Source organism: Phyllopteryx taeniolatus, chromosome 14, assembly GCF_024500385.1.
Source record: "Phyllopteryx taeniolatus isolate TA_2022b chromosome 14, UOR_Ptae_1.2, whole genome shotgun sequence".
NCBI classification, from domain to species: Eukaryota; Metazoa; Chordata; class Actinopteri; order Syngnathiformes; family Syngnathidae; genus Phyllopteryx; species Phyllopteryx taeniolatus.
This window is the reverse complement of record NC_084515.1, coordinates 17,534,927-17,554,466: the sequence shown is the minus strand read 5'-3', so window position 1 is coordinate 17,554,466 and position 19,540 is coordinate 17,534,927. Positions and strand designations below refer to the sequence as shown.

At 47.0% G+C, this 19,540-nt stretch overlaps 1 protein-coding gene across 8 annotated transcripts in view; it reads right to left on the bottom strand.

The window, feature by feature from the left end:
* The window catches only part of atg10 (ATG10 autophagy related 10 homolog (S. cerevisiae)), a 24,262-nt gene extending 4,722 nt beyond the window's left edge, over window positions 1-19,540 (bottom strand). For 2 of the 8 annotated variants that reach the window (XR_009791712.1, XR_009791709.1), the window contains exons 1-9: window positions 19,450-19,540; window positions 18,252-18,358; window positions 18,087-18,173; window positions 16,753-16,924; window positions 14,701-14,798; window positions 14,535-14,632; window positions 14,205-14,449; window positions 7,510-7,613; window positions 5,875-6,372 (exon numbers count right to left, since the gene is read on the bottom strand). Coding sequence is in view for 1 of the 8 variants with exons in the window: in XM_061796743.1 (XP_061652727.1) it covers window positions 14,314-14,449; window positions 14,535-14,632; window positions 14,701-14,798; window positions 16,753-16,924; window positions 18,087-18,173; window positions 18,252-18,356 (696 nt within the window). In the remaining 7 variants the exon portion in view is untranslated. Of the gene's footprint in view, window positions 1-5,874; window positions 6,373-7,429; window positions 7,614-13,633; window positions 14,450-14,534; window positions 14,633-14,700; window positions 14,799-16,752; window positions 16,925-18,086; window positions 18,174-18,251; window positions 18,377-19,449 lie in introns of those variants that run through there. The other 6 variants (XR_009791711.1, XR_009791714.1, XR_009791713.1 and 3 more) reach the window with 6 other exon arrangements.

Genomic DNA, 19,540 nt, shown 5'->3' with positions numbered 1-19,540 from the left:
CAATTGAGGTTTCAAGATGTGAAAAATAGCCAATCATTTTTCCCCAAAATATTTGGGAATGTCATTCTGGCTGCGTGGCTGCCATTCTGCACCTACAGCCGACATGCACGCAGGGCATACCACTTTTAACCTCTGCCATGTAAGGTTCAAGAGGCTCTTTATCATATTGCTACAATGGCACTGAGCATGGTGTCTCTCTGTATTCACACACACACACACAGTACTTTATTTCAATAAAATAGAGTGAGTGGAAAGGTTTCAAAGAGACTGCTGGTTTGCCTGACGAGCAAACAGGTCTGCGGATGACGCAGTCCACATGGGGCTGCATTTCATCCTAGAACACCTTGACAGCTCGGGGGCCTACGCGAGGATCCTGCATGTGGACTTCAGCTTTGCGTTCAACACCATCATCCCCAAACTCCTCTCCTCCGAGCTGCCATCTGCCAGCGGAATAACAGATTCCTGACGGGCAGGACACAGCAGGTGAGGCTGGCGGACCCCACCTTATCTACACGGACCACCTGCACCGGGGCGCCCCAAGGTTGTGTCCTCTCGCACCTGCTCTTCTCTCTCTACACGAACAACTGCACCTCAATGCACCCGGCTGTCAAACTCCTGAAGTTTGCAGACGACGCCACAGTCATCGGCCTCATCGAAGCTGGTGACGAGTCTGCGTATCGACAGGAAGCGGAGCGGCCGGAGCTGCGGTGCGGCCGACGCGCCCTGGAGCTGAACACGCTCAAGACTGTAGAAATGATCGTGGACTTCAGGAGGCATACTTCGCCACAGCTGCCCCTCACACTGTCCAACTGCCCTCTGTCAACCGCCGAGACCTTCAAGTTCCTGGGAATTACAGTCTCCCAGTATTTGAAGTGGGAGATCGACATCAACGCCATCCTCAAAAAGGCCTAGCAGAGGATGTACTTCTGAGGGAGCACGGCTTGCCACAGGAGGTGTTCTACAGGCAGTTCTACACAGCAGTCATCAACCATTCGCACTCGCATTCACACCTACGGGCAATTTAGAGTTGTCATTTAACCTACCCTGCATGTTTTTGGGATGTGGGAGGAAATCGGAGTGCCCGGAGAAAACCCACGCGGGCACGGGGAGAACATGCAAACTCCACAAAGGCGGGGCCGGGGAATGAATCCGGGTCCTCAGAACCGTGAGGCAGACGCTCTAACCAGTCGTCCACCGTGCCGCCTGCTACCGATAAATGCAAACTAAAACAAGCAGACATTCCAACAGCTTCTTCCTGCTTTCCATTAACTTCTTAAAAAGTTAACTTCCAATTCCATAATATGCTGCCCTGCCAATTTTGCCTTGAGAGTGTTGTCACATCTCTGTTGGGCCAATTATACATTGTTCGTGCACTCACTAGTAGTACTCTCGCCACCCTGCACTACTTGGATATGTTGTTGACCAATACTGGCCACTCATGTGCTTGAGAAGTATCTGCACTATTTGCACAATTGACATTGTCCCAGAGTATCGCACTGCTAGTCACTTTAAACTGCATTCATTTCTTAAAGTCTCTGCTGCTTTTGCACAATGGTCATTGTGCCAGACTATTATTCTATTAGTCATTTCAAACTGCTCTAATTGCGAGAGGGCTCGGCATCATTTTGCACAATTGTCAAAAAATAATAATAATAATTGTACCGGCGTTACCGCACTACTGGTAACCTTTTATTCTGTGTTTATGTGTCTGTTGTCATACTAGAGCAGCTCCAACGACCGGAGACAAATTCCTTGTGTGCTTTTGACATCCTTGGCAAATAAAGATGATCCTCCCGGTGGGACGTGCCCGGAACACTTCACCAGGGAGGCGTCCAGGAGGCATCTTAAACAGATGCCCGAGCCACCTCTCAATGCGGAGGAGCAGTGACTATACTCTGAGCCATCCGTAGAGTCCATTTACTTCCACATACACTTCAAGACGGTGGATTTTCGTTTTCAGGACCGCCATCTTCTGTAGCAGTTTGTGATCATCTTCTTGTTGCTGGTCTCGTTGCTAATAGCAGGCTTGTGCTAATTAGCAGGCCACGCTCACGTAATGGTCAGGGGGTATAAAAGAAATATTGGAATATGGCAACAACTGACTAGCTACAGAAAAAAGTACAGTCCCACAGGTTTAAAAATATCCAGGAATTGCTGCTTCTAATTTCTTTGGAAGAAGAAAAACAAGCTAACCAGCAAGAAAAATGTAAACAGAGGCGAAGCAAGCAGAGTGAGCCGAAAAGCGCCTGCAAAAAAACCTTAACCCCAACCAACCGCCAAATGTGGTTGAATTTCAGCAGTCGTGGGTAGCACCACCACTCACACTAGCCACTTTGGCAGGCATGATTTCATCATCATGAGATCATGAGAATTTTTTTTAGCAACCTCCCGTTGACGAATGTATTTCTATCGGGAAAGAGCTTGCTCAGAAACCAGCTCGATTGAAAAATCCAAAATCCTGCCTAGATAAGTTAAAAGTGGAGTTGACTTTTTAAAATGGAGTCTTTTTTGTTCATGTTCAATGTCCCAGTGTTTCTGGCGACGAGCGTTATGTCATGCAGCTAGCTATACCTTTATCTTTACCTTGGCCTACTTATACCAACTGCACCGCCACCATTAATAAACAGAATGCGAGAAATTAATAATGAAATGCGTGAGGCTCATATCACAGGATAGCAGTTGTGTGAAGGGAGGCGTATCGATGTTTACCAACCCTTACAAATGGCAAACAAGCGTGTCAGAACAGTGTGTGTGTGTGTGTGCGTGTGCGGACAGCAGCTGCTACTCTCTGGGTGTCTCTTAGGACCAAGTGGGCCTCTGACTATTTGTTGTGAAAGGGCGTGTGTATGTGCATGAGCATGTATGTTTGCTGAGGGAGGCACATGAAGGGCACTTCAATGAGACAGTGAACAAAATCATCCAACAAAGGAGGGGGAAACAGCAGACACAAACTATATTTACATCTCACCCGCTTCTTTTGTCAACTACGACAACATTTTCAGCCTCCCCCTGAAGTAACCGGGAATTAGTTTGATTAAATGAGGTTTTTTTGGGTTTTAAATGCCCTCGTCCTTATCCCAGTCCAAACCCTTAAGGATGAGAATGAGGACAGGATTATCAATTGAAACAAAAGACAACAATATTAAGGACTTCTTCTTTTCCTTTGGGCTTGTCCCATTAGGGGTTTAGGGGTTGCCACAGCGTGTCGTCCTTTTCCATGTCAGCTTATCTCCTGCATCCTCCTCTCGAACACCAACGGCCCTCATGTCTTCCCTCACGACATCCATCAACCTTCTCTTTGGTCTTCCTCTGGCTCTCTTGCCTGGCAGCTCCATCCTCATCCTCCTTCTACCAATATACTCACTCTCTCTCTCCTCTTGACGTGTCCAATCCATCGAAGTCTGCTCTCTCCAAAACATCGTCCCTCTGATGAGCTCATTTCTAATTTTATCCAACCTGGTCACTCCGAGAGTGAAGCTCAACATCTTCATTTCCGCCACCTCCAGCTCTGCTTCCTGTTGTGTGCCACTGTCTCTAATCCGTCCATCATGGCTGGCCTCACCACTACTGTCTTCTAAACTTTGCCCTTCATCCTAGCAGAGACTCTTGTGTCACATAACACACCTGACACCTTCCTCCACCCGTTCCAACCTGCTTGGACTCGTTCCTCCATTCCTCAGGCATCTTCTCACCCACTAGAATTCTGTTGAACAAGCTGATCAAAAACTCCAGCGCCACCTCTCGTAGAGGCTTCCATAGCTCCACAGGAATTTCATCAGGACCGACTGCCTTTCCATTTTTCATCCTCTTTCATCACTTTCTAACTTCCCCCTTATTAATCATTGCCACTCCCTGGTCCACCACATGTGCCTCTTCTCCTCTTCCTTCTCTCTCATTTTACTCATTCATCAACTCTCCATCCAAAGTATTCTTTCGATTCGTCCAGCACACTACTGGCACCAGTCAACACATTTCCATCTCTATCCTAAATCACCCTAACCTGCTGAACATCCTTCCCATCTCTCTACCTCTGTCTGGCCAACCTGTATAGATCCTTTTCTCCTTCTTGAGTGTCCAACCTGGCATACATGTCATCATATGCCTCTTGTTTGGCCTTTGCCACCTCTACCTTTGCCCTATGTCACATCTCAGTGTATTCCTTTCGCCTCTCCTCGGTCCTCTCAGTGTCCCATTTCTTCTTAGCTAACCTGTTTCCGTGTATGATTTCCGGTACTTTGAAGTTCCCCCACCAAGTCTGCTTCCCTCCTTTCCTACCAGAAGATACACCAAGTACTCTCCTGCCTGTCTCTCTGATCACTTTGGCTGTAGTGATCCAGTCTTCTGAAAGCTCCTCCTGTCCACGGAGAGCCTGTCTCAGCTCTTCCCGAAAAGCCGCACAGCAGTCTTCCTTTCTCAGCTTCCACCACATGGTTCTCTGCTCTGACTTTGTCATCCAAATCTTCCTCCCCACCACCAAAGCCATCGTACACACCACCATCCTATGCTGTTTCGCCACACTCTCCCCTACCACAACCTTACAGTCAGTAACCTCCTTCAGATGTAATCCACCTGCGTGCTTCTACCTCCACTCTTGTAGGTCACCCTATGTTCCTTCTGGAAAAAAGTGTTTACTACAGCCATCTCCATTCTTTTTGCAATGTCTACCACCATCTGTCCCTCCAAGTTTCTTTCCTGGATGCTGTACTTACCCGTCACTTCTTCATCACCCCTGTTTCCTTCACCAACATGTCCATGAAAATCTGAACCAATCACAACTCTCTCTCTGTCTCAGAACCACTTTTTCTAGCTCCTTGCAGAATCTTTATCTTTGGGCGAGAGGCGGAGCAGACCCTGAACTGGACGCCAGCCAATCGCAGGGAATATATAAACAAACAACCATTCACACTCACACCTATGGGCAATTTAGAGTTTTCAATCAACCGACCACGCATGTTTTTTGGGATGTGGGAAGAAGCCGGAGTATCCGGAGAAACTCCACGCAGGCGGGGCCAGGATTAGAACCCTGTTCCTCAGAACAGTGGCTGTCCCCACTGTCAAGGATCATCTCTGGAGAATCCAGGCAGTGTGGAAAGACGTCCGAGCGGCGTTGACGCTGAGCACAAAACCTTAACAGATAAAAATCTCGCTCGAATGCTCAGTTGCATAGTTCTAAACTTAGTGCCACAGAGAAAATGGACCGACGTGGAAGGAAACAGAGTGAAACTCAAACTAGAAGCTGTACAGCAACAACAAATCAACTTAACGGCACAGCTAACAGAGTCCAACACTCGTTTCAACCTTGCACAAGCCCGCTTCGTTGATGTTGGAACTCATCTTGAGGATGCAAAGGCACACAGTGTGCGCCTAACCCCCAGTGCCAGCGCCGGTCAAGAAAGGCTCTCCGTCCACAGTACTGCACTGCTCCGTGAAAATGAGGAGCTCAAACAAGCTCTTGCTTCGCGCACACCAACTAACTGCGCACAGACAACACTGTTGCGAAGCCCCACCTTTGAAATTTTGCAACTCAAGAGCGATCTGTCGCAGTTGACTGATCATCCCTCAGAAGTCGCATTACGCCGAGCCAAAGCGCGCAGAGTGGCCTCTGCATAAGGCGACTGAGGACATCAGACAGCTCAAACAGACCGTTGAGATGCTCAAAGAGGAACGCGCTAAAAGCGTCGAGTACTCGTGTGAACTCATGTCACAATTGACAGCACTAGAATCTGACATGCGGAGTCTTCAAAAGCTAAAGCTAGAACAGGAAGCTGAAATAACACTTGTTCAGCCCGCAGTTAATTGTCAACAAATTAATTGTCAACCGGCAACAAGTCTTCCTACAGCAAACACTGTCTGATGAAGTCAATGAGTGCACACCTGTCAGTCTGTCTCCTCGGATCTACAAAGCAGAGCTTGGTTCTGACCTCCATGGGATATGGTCAACAGCCCCTGCCACTTCGCAACGCTCCTCTCTGACCCTGGCAGCGCCGAGTCGAGAGTCCGCCGCGCCGAGTGTAGCCCTCCTCAATGACTCCCCTGCATCAAGTTCAGGAGTTGCCGTGGAGATGGAGATCCGGCTTCCTAGCCTCTGTGGATCGCCGCTGCTAAGCCTCCAGAACAGTTGCTGCTGAGCTACCAGATACGATCCCAGCCAAATGGGAGTTCTCTGAACTTGCTAGTGATCCCGGAAACAGGCGGGAGAGAGAGACGGTCATATTCTCCCAACGAGGCGTGAAGAATCCTTTTTCTTCTTCCGCCTCTTTTGTTTTTTCTGCATCTTTTTCCCTTTTTCGACCAAACCTGCTTCGTTTTCCTCCTGAGATGTTCAGAGAAGACCATCCCACCGACCACCTGATTTACAGTCGTGAGTAGACACTGCAATCGTTGCAAAAATGTACAAGATTAGATTAGTGCTTAATAATTTGGGGGAAATTACTAGCGTCCGACAAAATCCCAAATTTGCTGACTCAACGCATTGAACGCTCACATTCACATTTTTAGCCGAGCAGCACACAATGTCCTTTTTCCCCATTTTACATGCCTATTTTTTGTCTTCTTTCACCAGTATTAGTGTTAAGGCCTCTTTATAACGCCCGCATTGCATCACGTGACCGACGAAATGCTCCGCGGGGACAGTCTGGGCAGCTTGACGCACACGCGTCAAAAATTGTTGTTGCGCGTCGAACGCCGCGGTGATCATCTCTCGTGATTGGTCCGTTTTAGTCACATGCTGTGATGACGTACTCAGCGTGCCCCTTGGTTCTACATAGCATCAACGCCGCCGCCTTCTCGATCGATTTTGCTGCATAATTAAACGTATCATCTGGTCATCGAGGTCCATTTGTTCTAGCAGACACTGTTCCACGGTCGCCATTGTTGTTGCTTTGTTCCTTGTTACTGAAAGGAAAGTCAAGACGGCTACCGGAAATGGCCCAAAAAATGCAAAGCAAACCAATACCATTCGTAGCAACACCCCCGACTTGGAGGTGTACTGTAGTACATTTTCAAAACTGCGCGCGTGGGTTGCGCTGGAGTATACAGCCAAACTACGCGTGGAACAGCCACAGTGACGTCAGCGCGGTCGCCGTGCGCTCGAGTATGAAGAAGCCTTTATTTTCTTCCTGTAGTTAGCCTCTTTGTGTTTCCCAACAGATCCCTCGTAGATTTCATTAAATAATCTATACAATTCCACTCTTGGTTGTGTTTTGAATTTAAGTAAGCCTCTGTCATCTAGAACTCGTATTTCATAAAATGTAGCAACTTTGAGCTTAGGAGACTGTTAAAAGGTTTGTCCTCGCTTCCTCCTAAATTTTCTACATATAAAAAGTCACGCGGTGCCCTTTACGAGACAAATTAGTGTAAATCGGACTAACCCGGAATTGAACGCAGGCGTTACCTCTTTTTCCAAATGAATCAAATGTTTATTTAAACCGATATACGCTACAGAAAGCTACATCCATTGCTAATATTCATCATGAGGGTCTTTTTGCCGTGCTTTGTCTGGTCCCTCACCTTGGACGTGTTTCCCATGGGCGACCCTACTTAGCTCCTCGGATCATTGGGACACACAAACCCCTCCGGCACGATAAGGCGACGGCTCCACGAGGCGTAGATACCTAAATAGAAAGAGAGAAAGAAACATAGAAATATATGATCATATAAATACCAGCAATTTTCAATCTTATTAAATACACTATGCAAGACAAACATACAACAAACCAGGGAGAATGAGGCTCCCAGCCACATTTACACTGGCCAATCCAAAGACAGGCATATATACACGCACGCACGCACACACACACACTACACATGGAGTTACAGTATGCATGTGACCTTGATAACAGCATGTGGTTCACTGTTTTCAGGACCGAGAATCCCCACAACAGATGCCTTATGTGCAAAAGTGCGCACACACACACACACGCACGCGCGCATGCACGCCACACACACACACACACACAGTTCATTTTCCATACGCAAACAGGCTGATTATATGGATGCCGCTGATGGACAACAAACAACGAATGGATAAACCTAATAGCCATATGCAAAGAATCTTTGTACTACTCAATCATTTGTGGGCGATTGAGAAAGCAAATGGATTGGCTCGGATAAAGGTTTCTGGAAGGAAAATCCGCCCAATTCCAAAGTAGGCTTGCATTCAGACATAAACCTGGATTTCGGACACCTCTAACCAATTCTCACGAGGGCAAAAATGTGCAGTAGGCTCAGAAGTTCTGCACCTTAAAGCAGCGGCGTCAGAGAAGTTAATCTGGCCCATGAAGACAGAGAAAATATTCCCTGCTATTTCTGAATGAAAGTAACTGTTGTTGCTAATTGTATTCACTGGAGGGCGCACTTCCGACCACTTCCAGTAAATGCCATTGTGAAATTGGCTGCTCCTCACAGTTTGCAACCTAATATTGCTGCACTTGTCAAGGCAAAAGGCAAAGTGAGCCTATTTCACATCCAATTCTGTGCCACCTTTGCACTGCAGTTCACCTCCTGAAGAAATATCGACATGAGTGACGCAATTAAACACGGCGTACGCTCAAACCCATAAAACGTCGTAAGCCCAAAAATATCCAGGGGCCTCATGTCCAAATGTGCGTACGCACAAAAACTTGAATTGCTTGTGCTGGGACCACTCCTGACAACACAGGCTTATACTAACATATCAACTCACAGGTGGTTCTTACAAGTGGTGTTTAGACAAGAAAAAGAATCCCACCGCACCACTCGCCAGTAGCAGTGCCTTGCTCATTTCCCACAACCTGCCCTGCCCGTTTCTGTCTTCTCTCATCTTGCGTCAGAATAATGAGGTTATACTATAGAGGGTATACTATTCCAAACTCCCCTGTTGCACAGCACAGCAAAACTGTTCCAGCACATCGGACGCGTAACCAATGCGGGGTACGTCACGAGAAACACACCGATTGGCTGGTTAGCCCGCATGACTGAAAGAAAGGCTGCGGCGGTAGACGTGCGGAAGCATTCCAAGTCGGTGCCCCGAGTCCCTCCCGAGGCTACAGTGTAGCTGCTACGCCGGTCTGAGCATCGCTTCGCAATCGGACCTCCGCTTCACGAAGCCGCAGCAACCGGGAAACCCCGCAAGTCAACCGCCGCCGCTCCCTCTCCGAGAGATAATCGGCTGCATTATTTCAGCATATTGGAACAGTACAACTCTTTAGTGGTGTGCTAGTGAGTGTTTAAACAGCTAACCTCCAATTCCATTGCAACATGCTGGCAATTGTTTGTCGATTCTCACTCCCTATTGCAACTTATTCCTCCGCCAATACGTTCCATTAGTCCCAAAAAGGAAAGAATAGGTCCACTCCATACAAATAAAGTACGGACATCAACGCAAAAACAAATCATCTTACATACTTCCATTTCTTCAAATGAAATGTCCACATTTCAAATGAACACATTACACAGGCAGCTCCGAAAAAGAAGTCTTACAATATCACTAAAGGGAGGAAAAGAAACTAAGGCTTCCCACGCCTTTAAGGGTGTTCCTGCATTTCGGACTCGACTTGAATCTTTTAACTCAAGCCAAGAAATCACTGTTCCAAGGCAGTATCCAATTTCTAATGTCAGAAATCAATGCTGTTAAACTGGTGAACAGGCAATTTTCTCAATGGACAGCTTCGTTATCGTGAGCACAGCGTGATTATTGCTGCAGCAACGATAGCGTTTTGTCGGTGCAGTATACGCAACCCCAAGTCCAATGAAGTTGCGACGTTCAACAGAATGCAATGATTTGCAAATCATGTTCAAACTAGATTTCATTGAAGACACTACAAAGACAAGATATTTCATGTTCAAACTGATAAACTTGTTTGTTTTCAGCAAATAATCCTTACCTTGGAATTTAATGGCTGCAAAAGCTGGGACAGGCTCATGTTTAGCGCTGTGTTACATCACTTTTTCTTTGAACGACATTCCAAAAACGTTTGGGAACTGAGGACACGCATTGTTGAAGCTTTGTAGGCGGAATTCTTTCCCATTCTCGCTCGATGTACAAGCTTCAGCTGTTCAACGGTCCGGGGTCTCCGTTGTCCGTTGTATTTTACACTTCATCATGCGCCACACGTTTGCTAAGTGTTGCATGCATAGTGGAATGTATTACTCCAACCACCGCAACACTGTTACGTTATCAGAAAGTCATTCGTATCAAAGTTTTTCCTTTTTATTATATAACCAAGTTCGTTTTTGACCAGCTAGAGTAGCAGCTAACACAGCCAGCATTTACTCCGGGGCAAATAGAAGCAGTGCGGAAGATGAACGAATAAATAGATTTCTTTTATGAAGAGAGAACACCAGCGCCTGTCCACATTGCTTCAACTGATGAACACCGCCATCTATTGGTCATCATCGCACGTTACATTGACAGTTTTGCTGTGGTTTCCAGTTTAAGTGGGCGGGGGCCCTCTAGCGTCCATTATTGGCGGTGCAGCCACATACGCAATCAGTTGCGCAGGCTGGGTGGGTGGCTGGGTGGGCGCACTGCCAGGAAAACCTATGCAAGTGTCCTGCACCATGTATCTCGGTGACCTTGCTTTCCAGCTTCTCCATGGCAAGATGGAACAATGATTAATAATAATATCCTGATATGAGTTGGGGCAAAAGTCGTACGAAAATCAATTGGTGCGGCATTGGATTTTGGTCATGGAGGCTTGAATGGAAATGTTTGAAGCATGGTGCAAGCTTAGTTAGTTCGTTATTCACGAAGGGTTTAAGCACATACAAAACCGATCATATCCAGAGATGAAATAATACAATACTCTGCGTCACGGCAAGGTCCTTGTGTTTCCAACAAAATACTGTACTTTGCAAAGCTATTGGGCATAGTTGCATAGTATTGTTTTCACAATTACACTGTAATTGTAAGACAGATCTAGTTTAGACTGACGCAAAGATACAGAACCGCAACTTTCTAGAGGGGCGGCATGTGGGCTACATTTTGCTGACGGATACAGGACATGATTGGCGGCACATTTGTTGACATTGTAGTTACAGTGAATGGCGGTCTGGGACTTTTGCACAGTACTTGATGTTGAATGATTTCATTTTCACTCAAACCATCCAAAACCCAATCTTTATAGCGTCTTTCAAGGTGCCAGGACGAGGGAGAGACGAGGAGGCAAACTGCGACCGGAGCGGCCGGCTCGGGAGTCGGCGCTGCCGAATACGGAGCGGGGCCTTATCCAAAGCGGGTCCCGAGCGCACAGGCCGATGCGCTCGCATGTCATTCATATTCACTATTTCATCTGTGATGGCCGGCGTTACCTTGGAGAGAAGTGGACACCGAAAGCGTCACAAAGCAAGAAACAGTATGCGGCAGACACAAACACGTTTATTACTTCAGAAGTAACAACGACCGGTCGAACGCGAGTCCTTAGCACGTGTTCGTTAGCAGCTTACTAGCGGCTAGGTCGCAGCGAGGTAGCTAATGGCTTCCAGACAGGCATCTGGACGTTAAGTAATGACACAAACGTCCACGGGGTGGCACCTGAGGAAAACACAAGCACACGTGCCCCCGGGAAACCCCCAGGAAAAAAAGAGTGGAGGATTACGGACGCCGCGTGTTTTGACAGACACAAAAGGAGCTAACGCTTTAGCCCGGACCTCCAAGTCCGGCTCAATGCGATCAACAGGGGTTCTCGGTTTGAAACACTTATTCGTGCCTTGGGGCTTCCCAAATTGCCTTGTTGCGCGACGGGTTCGATTCCGAATCGGTGAGCTCATCCGAACAAGGACAAGGGGTTGGAGGATTTGTCTGAACGTCCACAATTTGTGGCTCATTAGCGAAAATCTCAAAGGCCTTATAACAATAAATTGTGTGCGAAATTTTACCACGCAACAATAATAAACAAACAAGCAAACTGACGTAACATGACAGGATATATATATAGCACGAACGGCTGAACTCGAGATGAGCACGAATGAATTGAAGCGTGTCGCGAGAGAATAAAGTTGGGACTCGTGCGAGATCGCTAACTTAACCACTAGTTACGATGTACTTTCTAGTAATTCATCACTGCAATGTTTTACTCACGATCGTCGATCACATGGTCTGGGGACGGTCTTTTCTCACTTGTCTCAGGAGGAAAGGAGGCAGGATTATTTGAGGAAGAAGATGCACAAAAAGGAAAAACAAAAGAGGCCGACAAAAAGAAAGTTGTTGTTCACGCGGGAGCGCTCGTAGCTTTTCCTGTCAATCGGAATTGTCGGCGGCCACGCTTTTGCGCTAGCCTGCGCGCGTGACTTGATGGAACGCCAGGAGTCTCTCTCCTGGGCCACCGAGAACAAGTCCCGGCTGGGAGAAGAAAACAGAAGCAGCATCGCCGGCTTCTCATCGGACAGAGCCTTTGTCTCGGAAAGCTAGCAGGTGTGCAATTTTACGACTGTTCCCTCTTAAAAAAAAAAAAAAAAGCTTAAGCTAGTTATGTTTTTGGCGGCACGGCGGGCGACTGGTTAGAGCGTCAGCCTCTCAAGTTCTGAGGCCCCGTGCCTGCGTGGCTTTTCTCCGGGTTTCCTCCCACATCCCAAAAACATGCATTCATTGGAGACTCGAAATTGCCCGTAGGCGTGACTGCCAATGATTGTTTGTTCGTATGTGCCCTGCGATTGGCTGGCAACCGGTTGAGGGTGTAGCCCGCCTCCTGCCCGACGATAGCTGGGATGGGCTCCGGCACGCCCGCGACCCGCGTGAGGAGAAGCGGCTCACAAAATGGATGGATGGATGGATGGTTATGTTTTTGAAATGTTCTTGCACAATAAGCCAACAGGCGTATGTGTGCCTTTAGGACTTGGCTTTTTAAAGAAGTTAAAGTTATGTTGTTGTTTTTTTTCAGTTTCTTGTGCAAAAAGATGCTGTTACTGTAAAGCAGAAATTGGTCATGTTTTCCAATTTATTTCTTGCACTTTTTGAACCAGCAGGTGCATGATTATTATTTAATTCAACTTGAAGCTGTTTGTGTTTTTTATTACTTGTACAAGAAGCCGACTGGTAGCGTTTCTCGAACGTTAAGATTTCAATCCAAATATTGAAAATGCGACGATCGTTTCAATTCGCTGCGAGCGATTGTAGCGGGACCGTCCGGACCACAGCGACGGAGCCGCCCGATCGCCCGCCGACAATATGACCCGCAGCAAAGTGCCGTTGAATAGCCCGCCCGGATACAAAGGCTTCTGTGTCCACACGGGCAAAGTCTGGACATCCAGCTGGGGCTGCAACCCAACCTGAGGCAACACTCCCATTGTGAGGCGAGCTCAGTGTGTTCCATGGCAATTCAGTGAGGATTACAGCTGGAAATCCCGCTTTTCACGCAGCGCATAATCAGTGCGTGCGCTGCCGGGAAAATGGGTGCCATTGACATTCAAAGTTGCCCTATACCACGTATCTAACGTGACCCGGCTTGCCCCTCTCTCGATGACAAGGCGAATCATAAAAGCATGTTACGAGTCGGGCTCCCATTTATCTTCTAAATCAATTTGTGTGGCATTGCTCATCATTGGATAGCTGGATTTTGGGAATGGGAATGTTTTGGCCATTGCGCAAGACTGAGAAAATCACCTGCAAAACTTTGAGATACGATATCAAATGAAATACTACACTCTGCTAAGGCCCTTGTCTTTTCAATAAATATTTATTGTAAAACAGTTGGGTTCATACACAAAGAAAGTAGAAGTTATCATCGAATATTGTTAATATAACCCATTTGTCACAGTTTGAAGAATACAGTATATGCTTGAGACTATTGTCTGTTTGTATGTGTTTATACAGCTTTTGTGTACGAATATTCATTATTTTGAGAGAGAAGAATTTGATGCAAATTGTGTTTTCATTCATTGTGTGTTTGCTTTGAGCGAACAAAAACAAAGACAAAAGTAAGTCTGTGATGTATTTGAACAATCAATCGGTGTAATTCTTCTACTGTGGAAGTTTAGTTTTACAGCGAACTTCAACTGGAGTGTCAATCAACAACCTTGCTACTATGTTAGTTAGCACCTCAGCAACGATCACGTGGGCGAAGTGCTGAAGCCCAGCATGGAACGGACTGCTTGTATAAGAGAGCTAAAATCGGAGATCCGGTCCCAATCCGATCCGAAACCTTTTTTTTTTTTTGCTGACATCGGACCGATATCCGATCTCAAAGATTGGATCGGGACACCCCGAACGAATACAATCGACCACTTACCGAGTCGGGTTTGGAGGTTAACGACGGCCGACGGATGCGAAACACGGGTCGGCGCGCATCGCGCTGCGGCGTGACGGCGGATCGGGTGACCTCCGAGTGACCTCCGCAGTCACGACGGCGAAGGGGGCCGCGCGGCGGCTTCGGGCTCAGTAAGTTGAGGCTGCAGGGTGGAATACTTCAGGGAAACATCCAAACCCACCAGAGGGCCTACCACGCTGAGCCACGTCAAGACGTCATTCACTTGCCTATAGACACGCACGCACGCACGCATGCGTGAAGACGTCAAGAATGTGAAGACAAAGGAATATGTCAAAACAACTCCCATCTTACCTTTGTGGGCCTTTCCCTAACTGCAGCACCGGTCTCATAAATTCCTCTGTCCGACAGGGATGGAGCATGAAGAAAGGCTGACCTAGCAGAGGATGCTCCTGACAGAGAGACGCGCACCTGATGAAAGCATTCGCGCCGAGGAAGGCCATGACAAAGCGCCGACTACCTGCTGTGTGATAGTTGTCAACGGGCTGTGCTGCAGTCGCAACCTGAAATTTGGATGGGCAGAACTCCAAACTTCATCGAGAGAAAGACTCCTCCCATCTGATATAGAAAGAGAAGAAAGAAACAAATGTCACCGAGGTCATACACCTTTAAACAAAAGCCTGCCGACCCAGAATTTCACAAAACTGCTGACGTGCATGACGTCATGCAAGACTTCAGAATGTCTTGGGAGATTTCAAGAGAGCATCAAAGTCACCGACGACCTCCGATTCCTGCTCCCTCACCGTTCTTCTCATTCTAGCCCTCAGCGTTCCTCTCAATACATACCCCATCACTCATCACGCCATCCTCCTCTGTCGCATTCAATCCCTCGGCACGCTCCTGGTGCACCTTCCACGTATCTGGCAGCTTCCGTAACTTCTCCGTCAATAACCGAAAATCCCCCAGCACCACCCGGGTTTCGCACGGAGTCCTTCATCTTTCACTCAGAATCGATGTTCGCTCAGTCACTCCTCCTCCCTTTCTCCAAAACCTCGGTATCACGACACTTCTCCCTCAAGTCGGCCAAAAACCCTCTCTTTCACCTCCATCATTTCCATGCCGCAGCCCCACCCTTTCCTCCTCACCCGTCCAGACTAGACGACTGCAACAGCACCCTATGTGGCCTCTCTTCCATTGTCCAAAACACAACTTGGCCTCGCCGTTGCTCACAGCAGAGAAAACCCAACTCCTTTCCTCCATCAACTTCACTCGCTGCCGATGCTCACCGACTTCAAGATCCGTCCGTATCAACTACAAAGCTCCGGAGAAGTTCACCCCCAGATCTCCTTCATCGCCACCTGTGCTCTGCTAAAGCCAACCGAGACCTAATAAAGCACAGCGGGGGAGTGGGAACACTCAACTCCGGAACCTGATTTCAAAGTCACCGTGCGGAGCATAGGGTCCTCTGCCCAACTTGCATACCAGCCGAAAAACGGTTTCCACTTGCACATATAGTGAAGGCGGGTGGATGCCACACGGACATTCTGGATACAAGTCTTCAATGGATCCGCGCAGTAGAAATTGGGAATTTCGGGACAACCCACGAACAGCCGGTCCGTTCCGGGCCAACCTGGAAGCCAAACGGCTTTTTTTTTTTTTATGTCTTTTTTGGAATAGGATCATTCCTATATAACTTCCAATACACACAGCCACCTTTCAACCAAACATAATTCATAATTAAAATTCATAATTCGATGTCCAAAAGCCGCGCACGAGCGAATGGGTCTCGTGCGCCGTGCGCATCACGCCAAGTGTCCCGGCATAGATTCTCGCCTCCGAGCTGCTGCGGGGGTTTATGATTCATAACTTCGTTGGACCTTCGCTGTTGTGCCGTGCGCGGTGCGACCAACGGTTGTTGTTAAGCTGCAGACGAGCCCGAAGCGGGTCGTCTCTGCACCCCGCGTCAACCAAAATCTGCAAACCTGGCAAATCTTTTCAGCGGAAGAAGGATCCAGCAGCACGACGATAGGTGGCAAAATATTAGACCTAGCACACCGTGCATTTGTAATGCAAATGATTTAGTTTACAATAATGTGAAATACTTGAATCCTTCTGTATTGCAAGCATCTTTGATTCTTGTTGTCAGACATGCAAACACCAAAGGCATGAAAAAGGTGAGCAAAAAAAAAACCTTGTAGCTCTCACGGAGAAGGGAATTTTAAAATGAATTGAGCAATCTGGAAGACTGAAGAGTACAATAATGCAAAATCAACCCATTTGCTTCACGCAGAAAAACATTTATTTCCAGCGCTCAAGAACATGTTGATGTGCAAATTTCAGATCACTTTGCTTTTTTTGTTCATGCAACTGTGCGGCACCGCTCCCATATGGCGGTTCACTGAAGCAGAATAAGATGAGCGAGAAGGAGGAGGAACCAGAAGCTATACCCTCCCATGGGGTCATGCAGGGGTCACAAGTGAACTAATTGGACTTAACACACGCTTGCAAGAGCGAGATAACCAGGTGCGTACAGAACCGCCTGGTGGTCGCTAAGGGACGAAATCAAACTCACCTAAAGTGGAGGCTCTGAAATAGAGCACAGGGGTCATGTAGCTGCAGGAGTACAGGATGTGGTACTCGTAGCAAAGCACATGACTGCTGCCTCCTGACATGAAATCTTCTTCATATTCACGATCACAGTCATCATTTGCGCCAGAAACATCCGGTTCATCGGCCGCAGCGCCCTGGAGAGAAGACCGGAAAATGAAGGACACCTGATGCAAAATCATTCAGATTTGACTCAAGAAGAGACTAAAACTAGTAACCTCCTCAGATCCGTGAAAAGCATCATAAAAGAAGAAGGAAGTTTGGTCACGGCCTTCGTGCGCTTTTTGCAAGCACAGGATATAGATATATATACACGGTGGGTACAGAAAGTATTCAGACCCCCTTCCGTTTTTCACTCTTTGTTATATTGCAGCCATTTGCTAAAATCATTTCAGTTCATGTTCTCCTCATTCATGTACACACAGCACCCCATTGACAGGAAAAAAACGGGGAATTGTTGAAATGTTTGCAAATTGAGGAAAAAAGAAGAACTGAAATATCACACAGCCGTAAGTAAGTATTCCGAGCCTAGCGGAAGCACCTTTTGAGCCAATACAGCCAGGAGTCTTTTTGGGAAGGATGCAACGTCGTCTTCCAATTCAGGATTATATTTTTGGAACCTTGGCCAGATCTGCGCCTTGCCACAATTCTTTCTCTGAGCTCATCAGGCAGTTCCTTTGACCTCCTGATTCTCATTTGCTCTGACATGCACTGTGAGCTGTATGGTCTTCTGACTTGTTGGTGCATGCACTCCAAGATGCCTCGGACCTCTTTAATCTCCTGGTGCAATAGCTCGAAAAGTGATAGCTTCTTGTCCATGGAGGAGAGGACTTGAATATGCGCGTCGGGAGAGCAAAGTTGTGAATCTTCAGTGCTAGTAGACGAGTTAGCTTCTGGTCTTTTCAGCGGATTGCCACGGTCACCGCGGCGGGCTCCGCTAGCTCAGTCGAAGATATCTTCGAGTGGCTCCAGGATGGTATCTTGACGTCAGCAGGGATTGAAACAAAGTAATCGACAATAATCAGCCCCGTAATAAGAGAAAAACTAAGTCTCTAAGCCGGCAACATTTCGTTTGAGGAAATCTGGCAGCGTCAGAGCATGTCACACGTCCTCAGAGCATCCTTTGATTTAGCCTTCCGTCCATCCATCCATCTTCTCCACTGCTTGCTTCCCTCTTCAGTGTCACGGGGGAGCCGGAGCCTATGGAGCCTAACCGTAACCCTGCGCCAAAGTCAGGCGACGACGACAACGCAATCAGTGACTTCATTATACACAAATAGCGTGGCACCAAGTGTGTACCTCTGAGCTGTCGCCGTTCCGTGTCGCCGTGGAATTGATGAAGACTGACCTGAGGGCAGTCTTTCTCATGTAGCCCTCCTCTGAGCCCTGATGGTAAACTCAGGTGACTCACACATGTACCGCAGATATCTTTGGTGGTACACCAAGCGGTGAACGGTTCCCCACCTGGACAGGCTCCCAACTCCAGCCGTCTCCTAACTGATCAGACATCTTCAGGAGGCTCTGGCAGCACCGACGGAAGTTCTCCTCCCCCTGCAGACAGGAGCTCATCTCTGCACGGAAAACAATGTCTAATATGACGGATTAGTAAATACGGTGATGATGACTAGGAAAACATATTTTGAAATGACCAGTTCTCAAACTTTACAGTGAAAGTGCGGGAACTTCTCTTTTGTGGATTGAAATCAGATTTAGTTTTCACAGATGTCGACCACCGGTGCCGCCCAAGCTTACATTGATTACGGGCAAATTATGTCATCACTAAACAACATCAATCATAAGAAAAGCAGACCGTTTCATCAAAAAACGAACAATTGCAAACATCTTATTTTGCGTTCAAAAACCATGTTCAACAAGTTTGCCTCTTTTCTGACATGTTACGGACCAGACCAGTAACTCAATCAATTTAGCTTTGTGCTATATAATGTATAAATAATGTCCTGTTCAGGTATGGAAAGTCAAAAGGTTGCTTTAATCCGATTCATTGACTAATATAAAAATAATAAGAATTGACATATTATTCTATAATTCAAATAATCATTATTTGAAGACCTAATATAATGCAACAAACACTTCTTTAATCATGTGTTTACATTTCATCATGTTTAGTTATCAGTTTATTATTTGAACAAAATTGTGGTTAGGTCCAAAATAATGATCTACGTTTGAATTCACTTCTTTTTCAGAGGAATCTCCAAGGGTCGAGGCATTCATTCAAAATCAAGAAATGTCAATGTCATAAAATGTAACTAGTTATATTACTGAGAGAAATGAATTGAAATAATTACACTCGGATTCCATTTTAAACAGGGTAACTTCGAATTGTAACCAACTCCACTGGCTCCAGTGTCCTCAATTATACTTGACCTGACGAGGCGTCGCTTTCATTCGAACGTAATTCCGGCCTCCGAACTCTAGGGGGCGAAATTGTGCAATTTCTGGAGGTTGTGAAAAAGTCAGCTCGTACGGAAAGCAGATCAGCATAAACGCCAAACAAAACGTCACCGATTTTCCTGCTAATTTGGTCCCGCCCACCGCAGACGAGCGTAACATCGATTTGTCTCCCTCACTGTGTTGAGATGCACCCCGAAAGAAAAAAAAAGAGAGCTATCATTTACATCCTCTCCTAAATGTTGTGACTTACCATCGGTTCACTGTAACAGGAAAAACAAACTGGCAATGACGTCACATCCGGCCACGTGACTGCCGCCGTTTACTCCCAAACAATCCCGCGA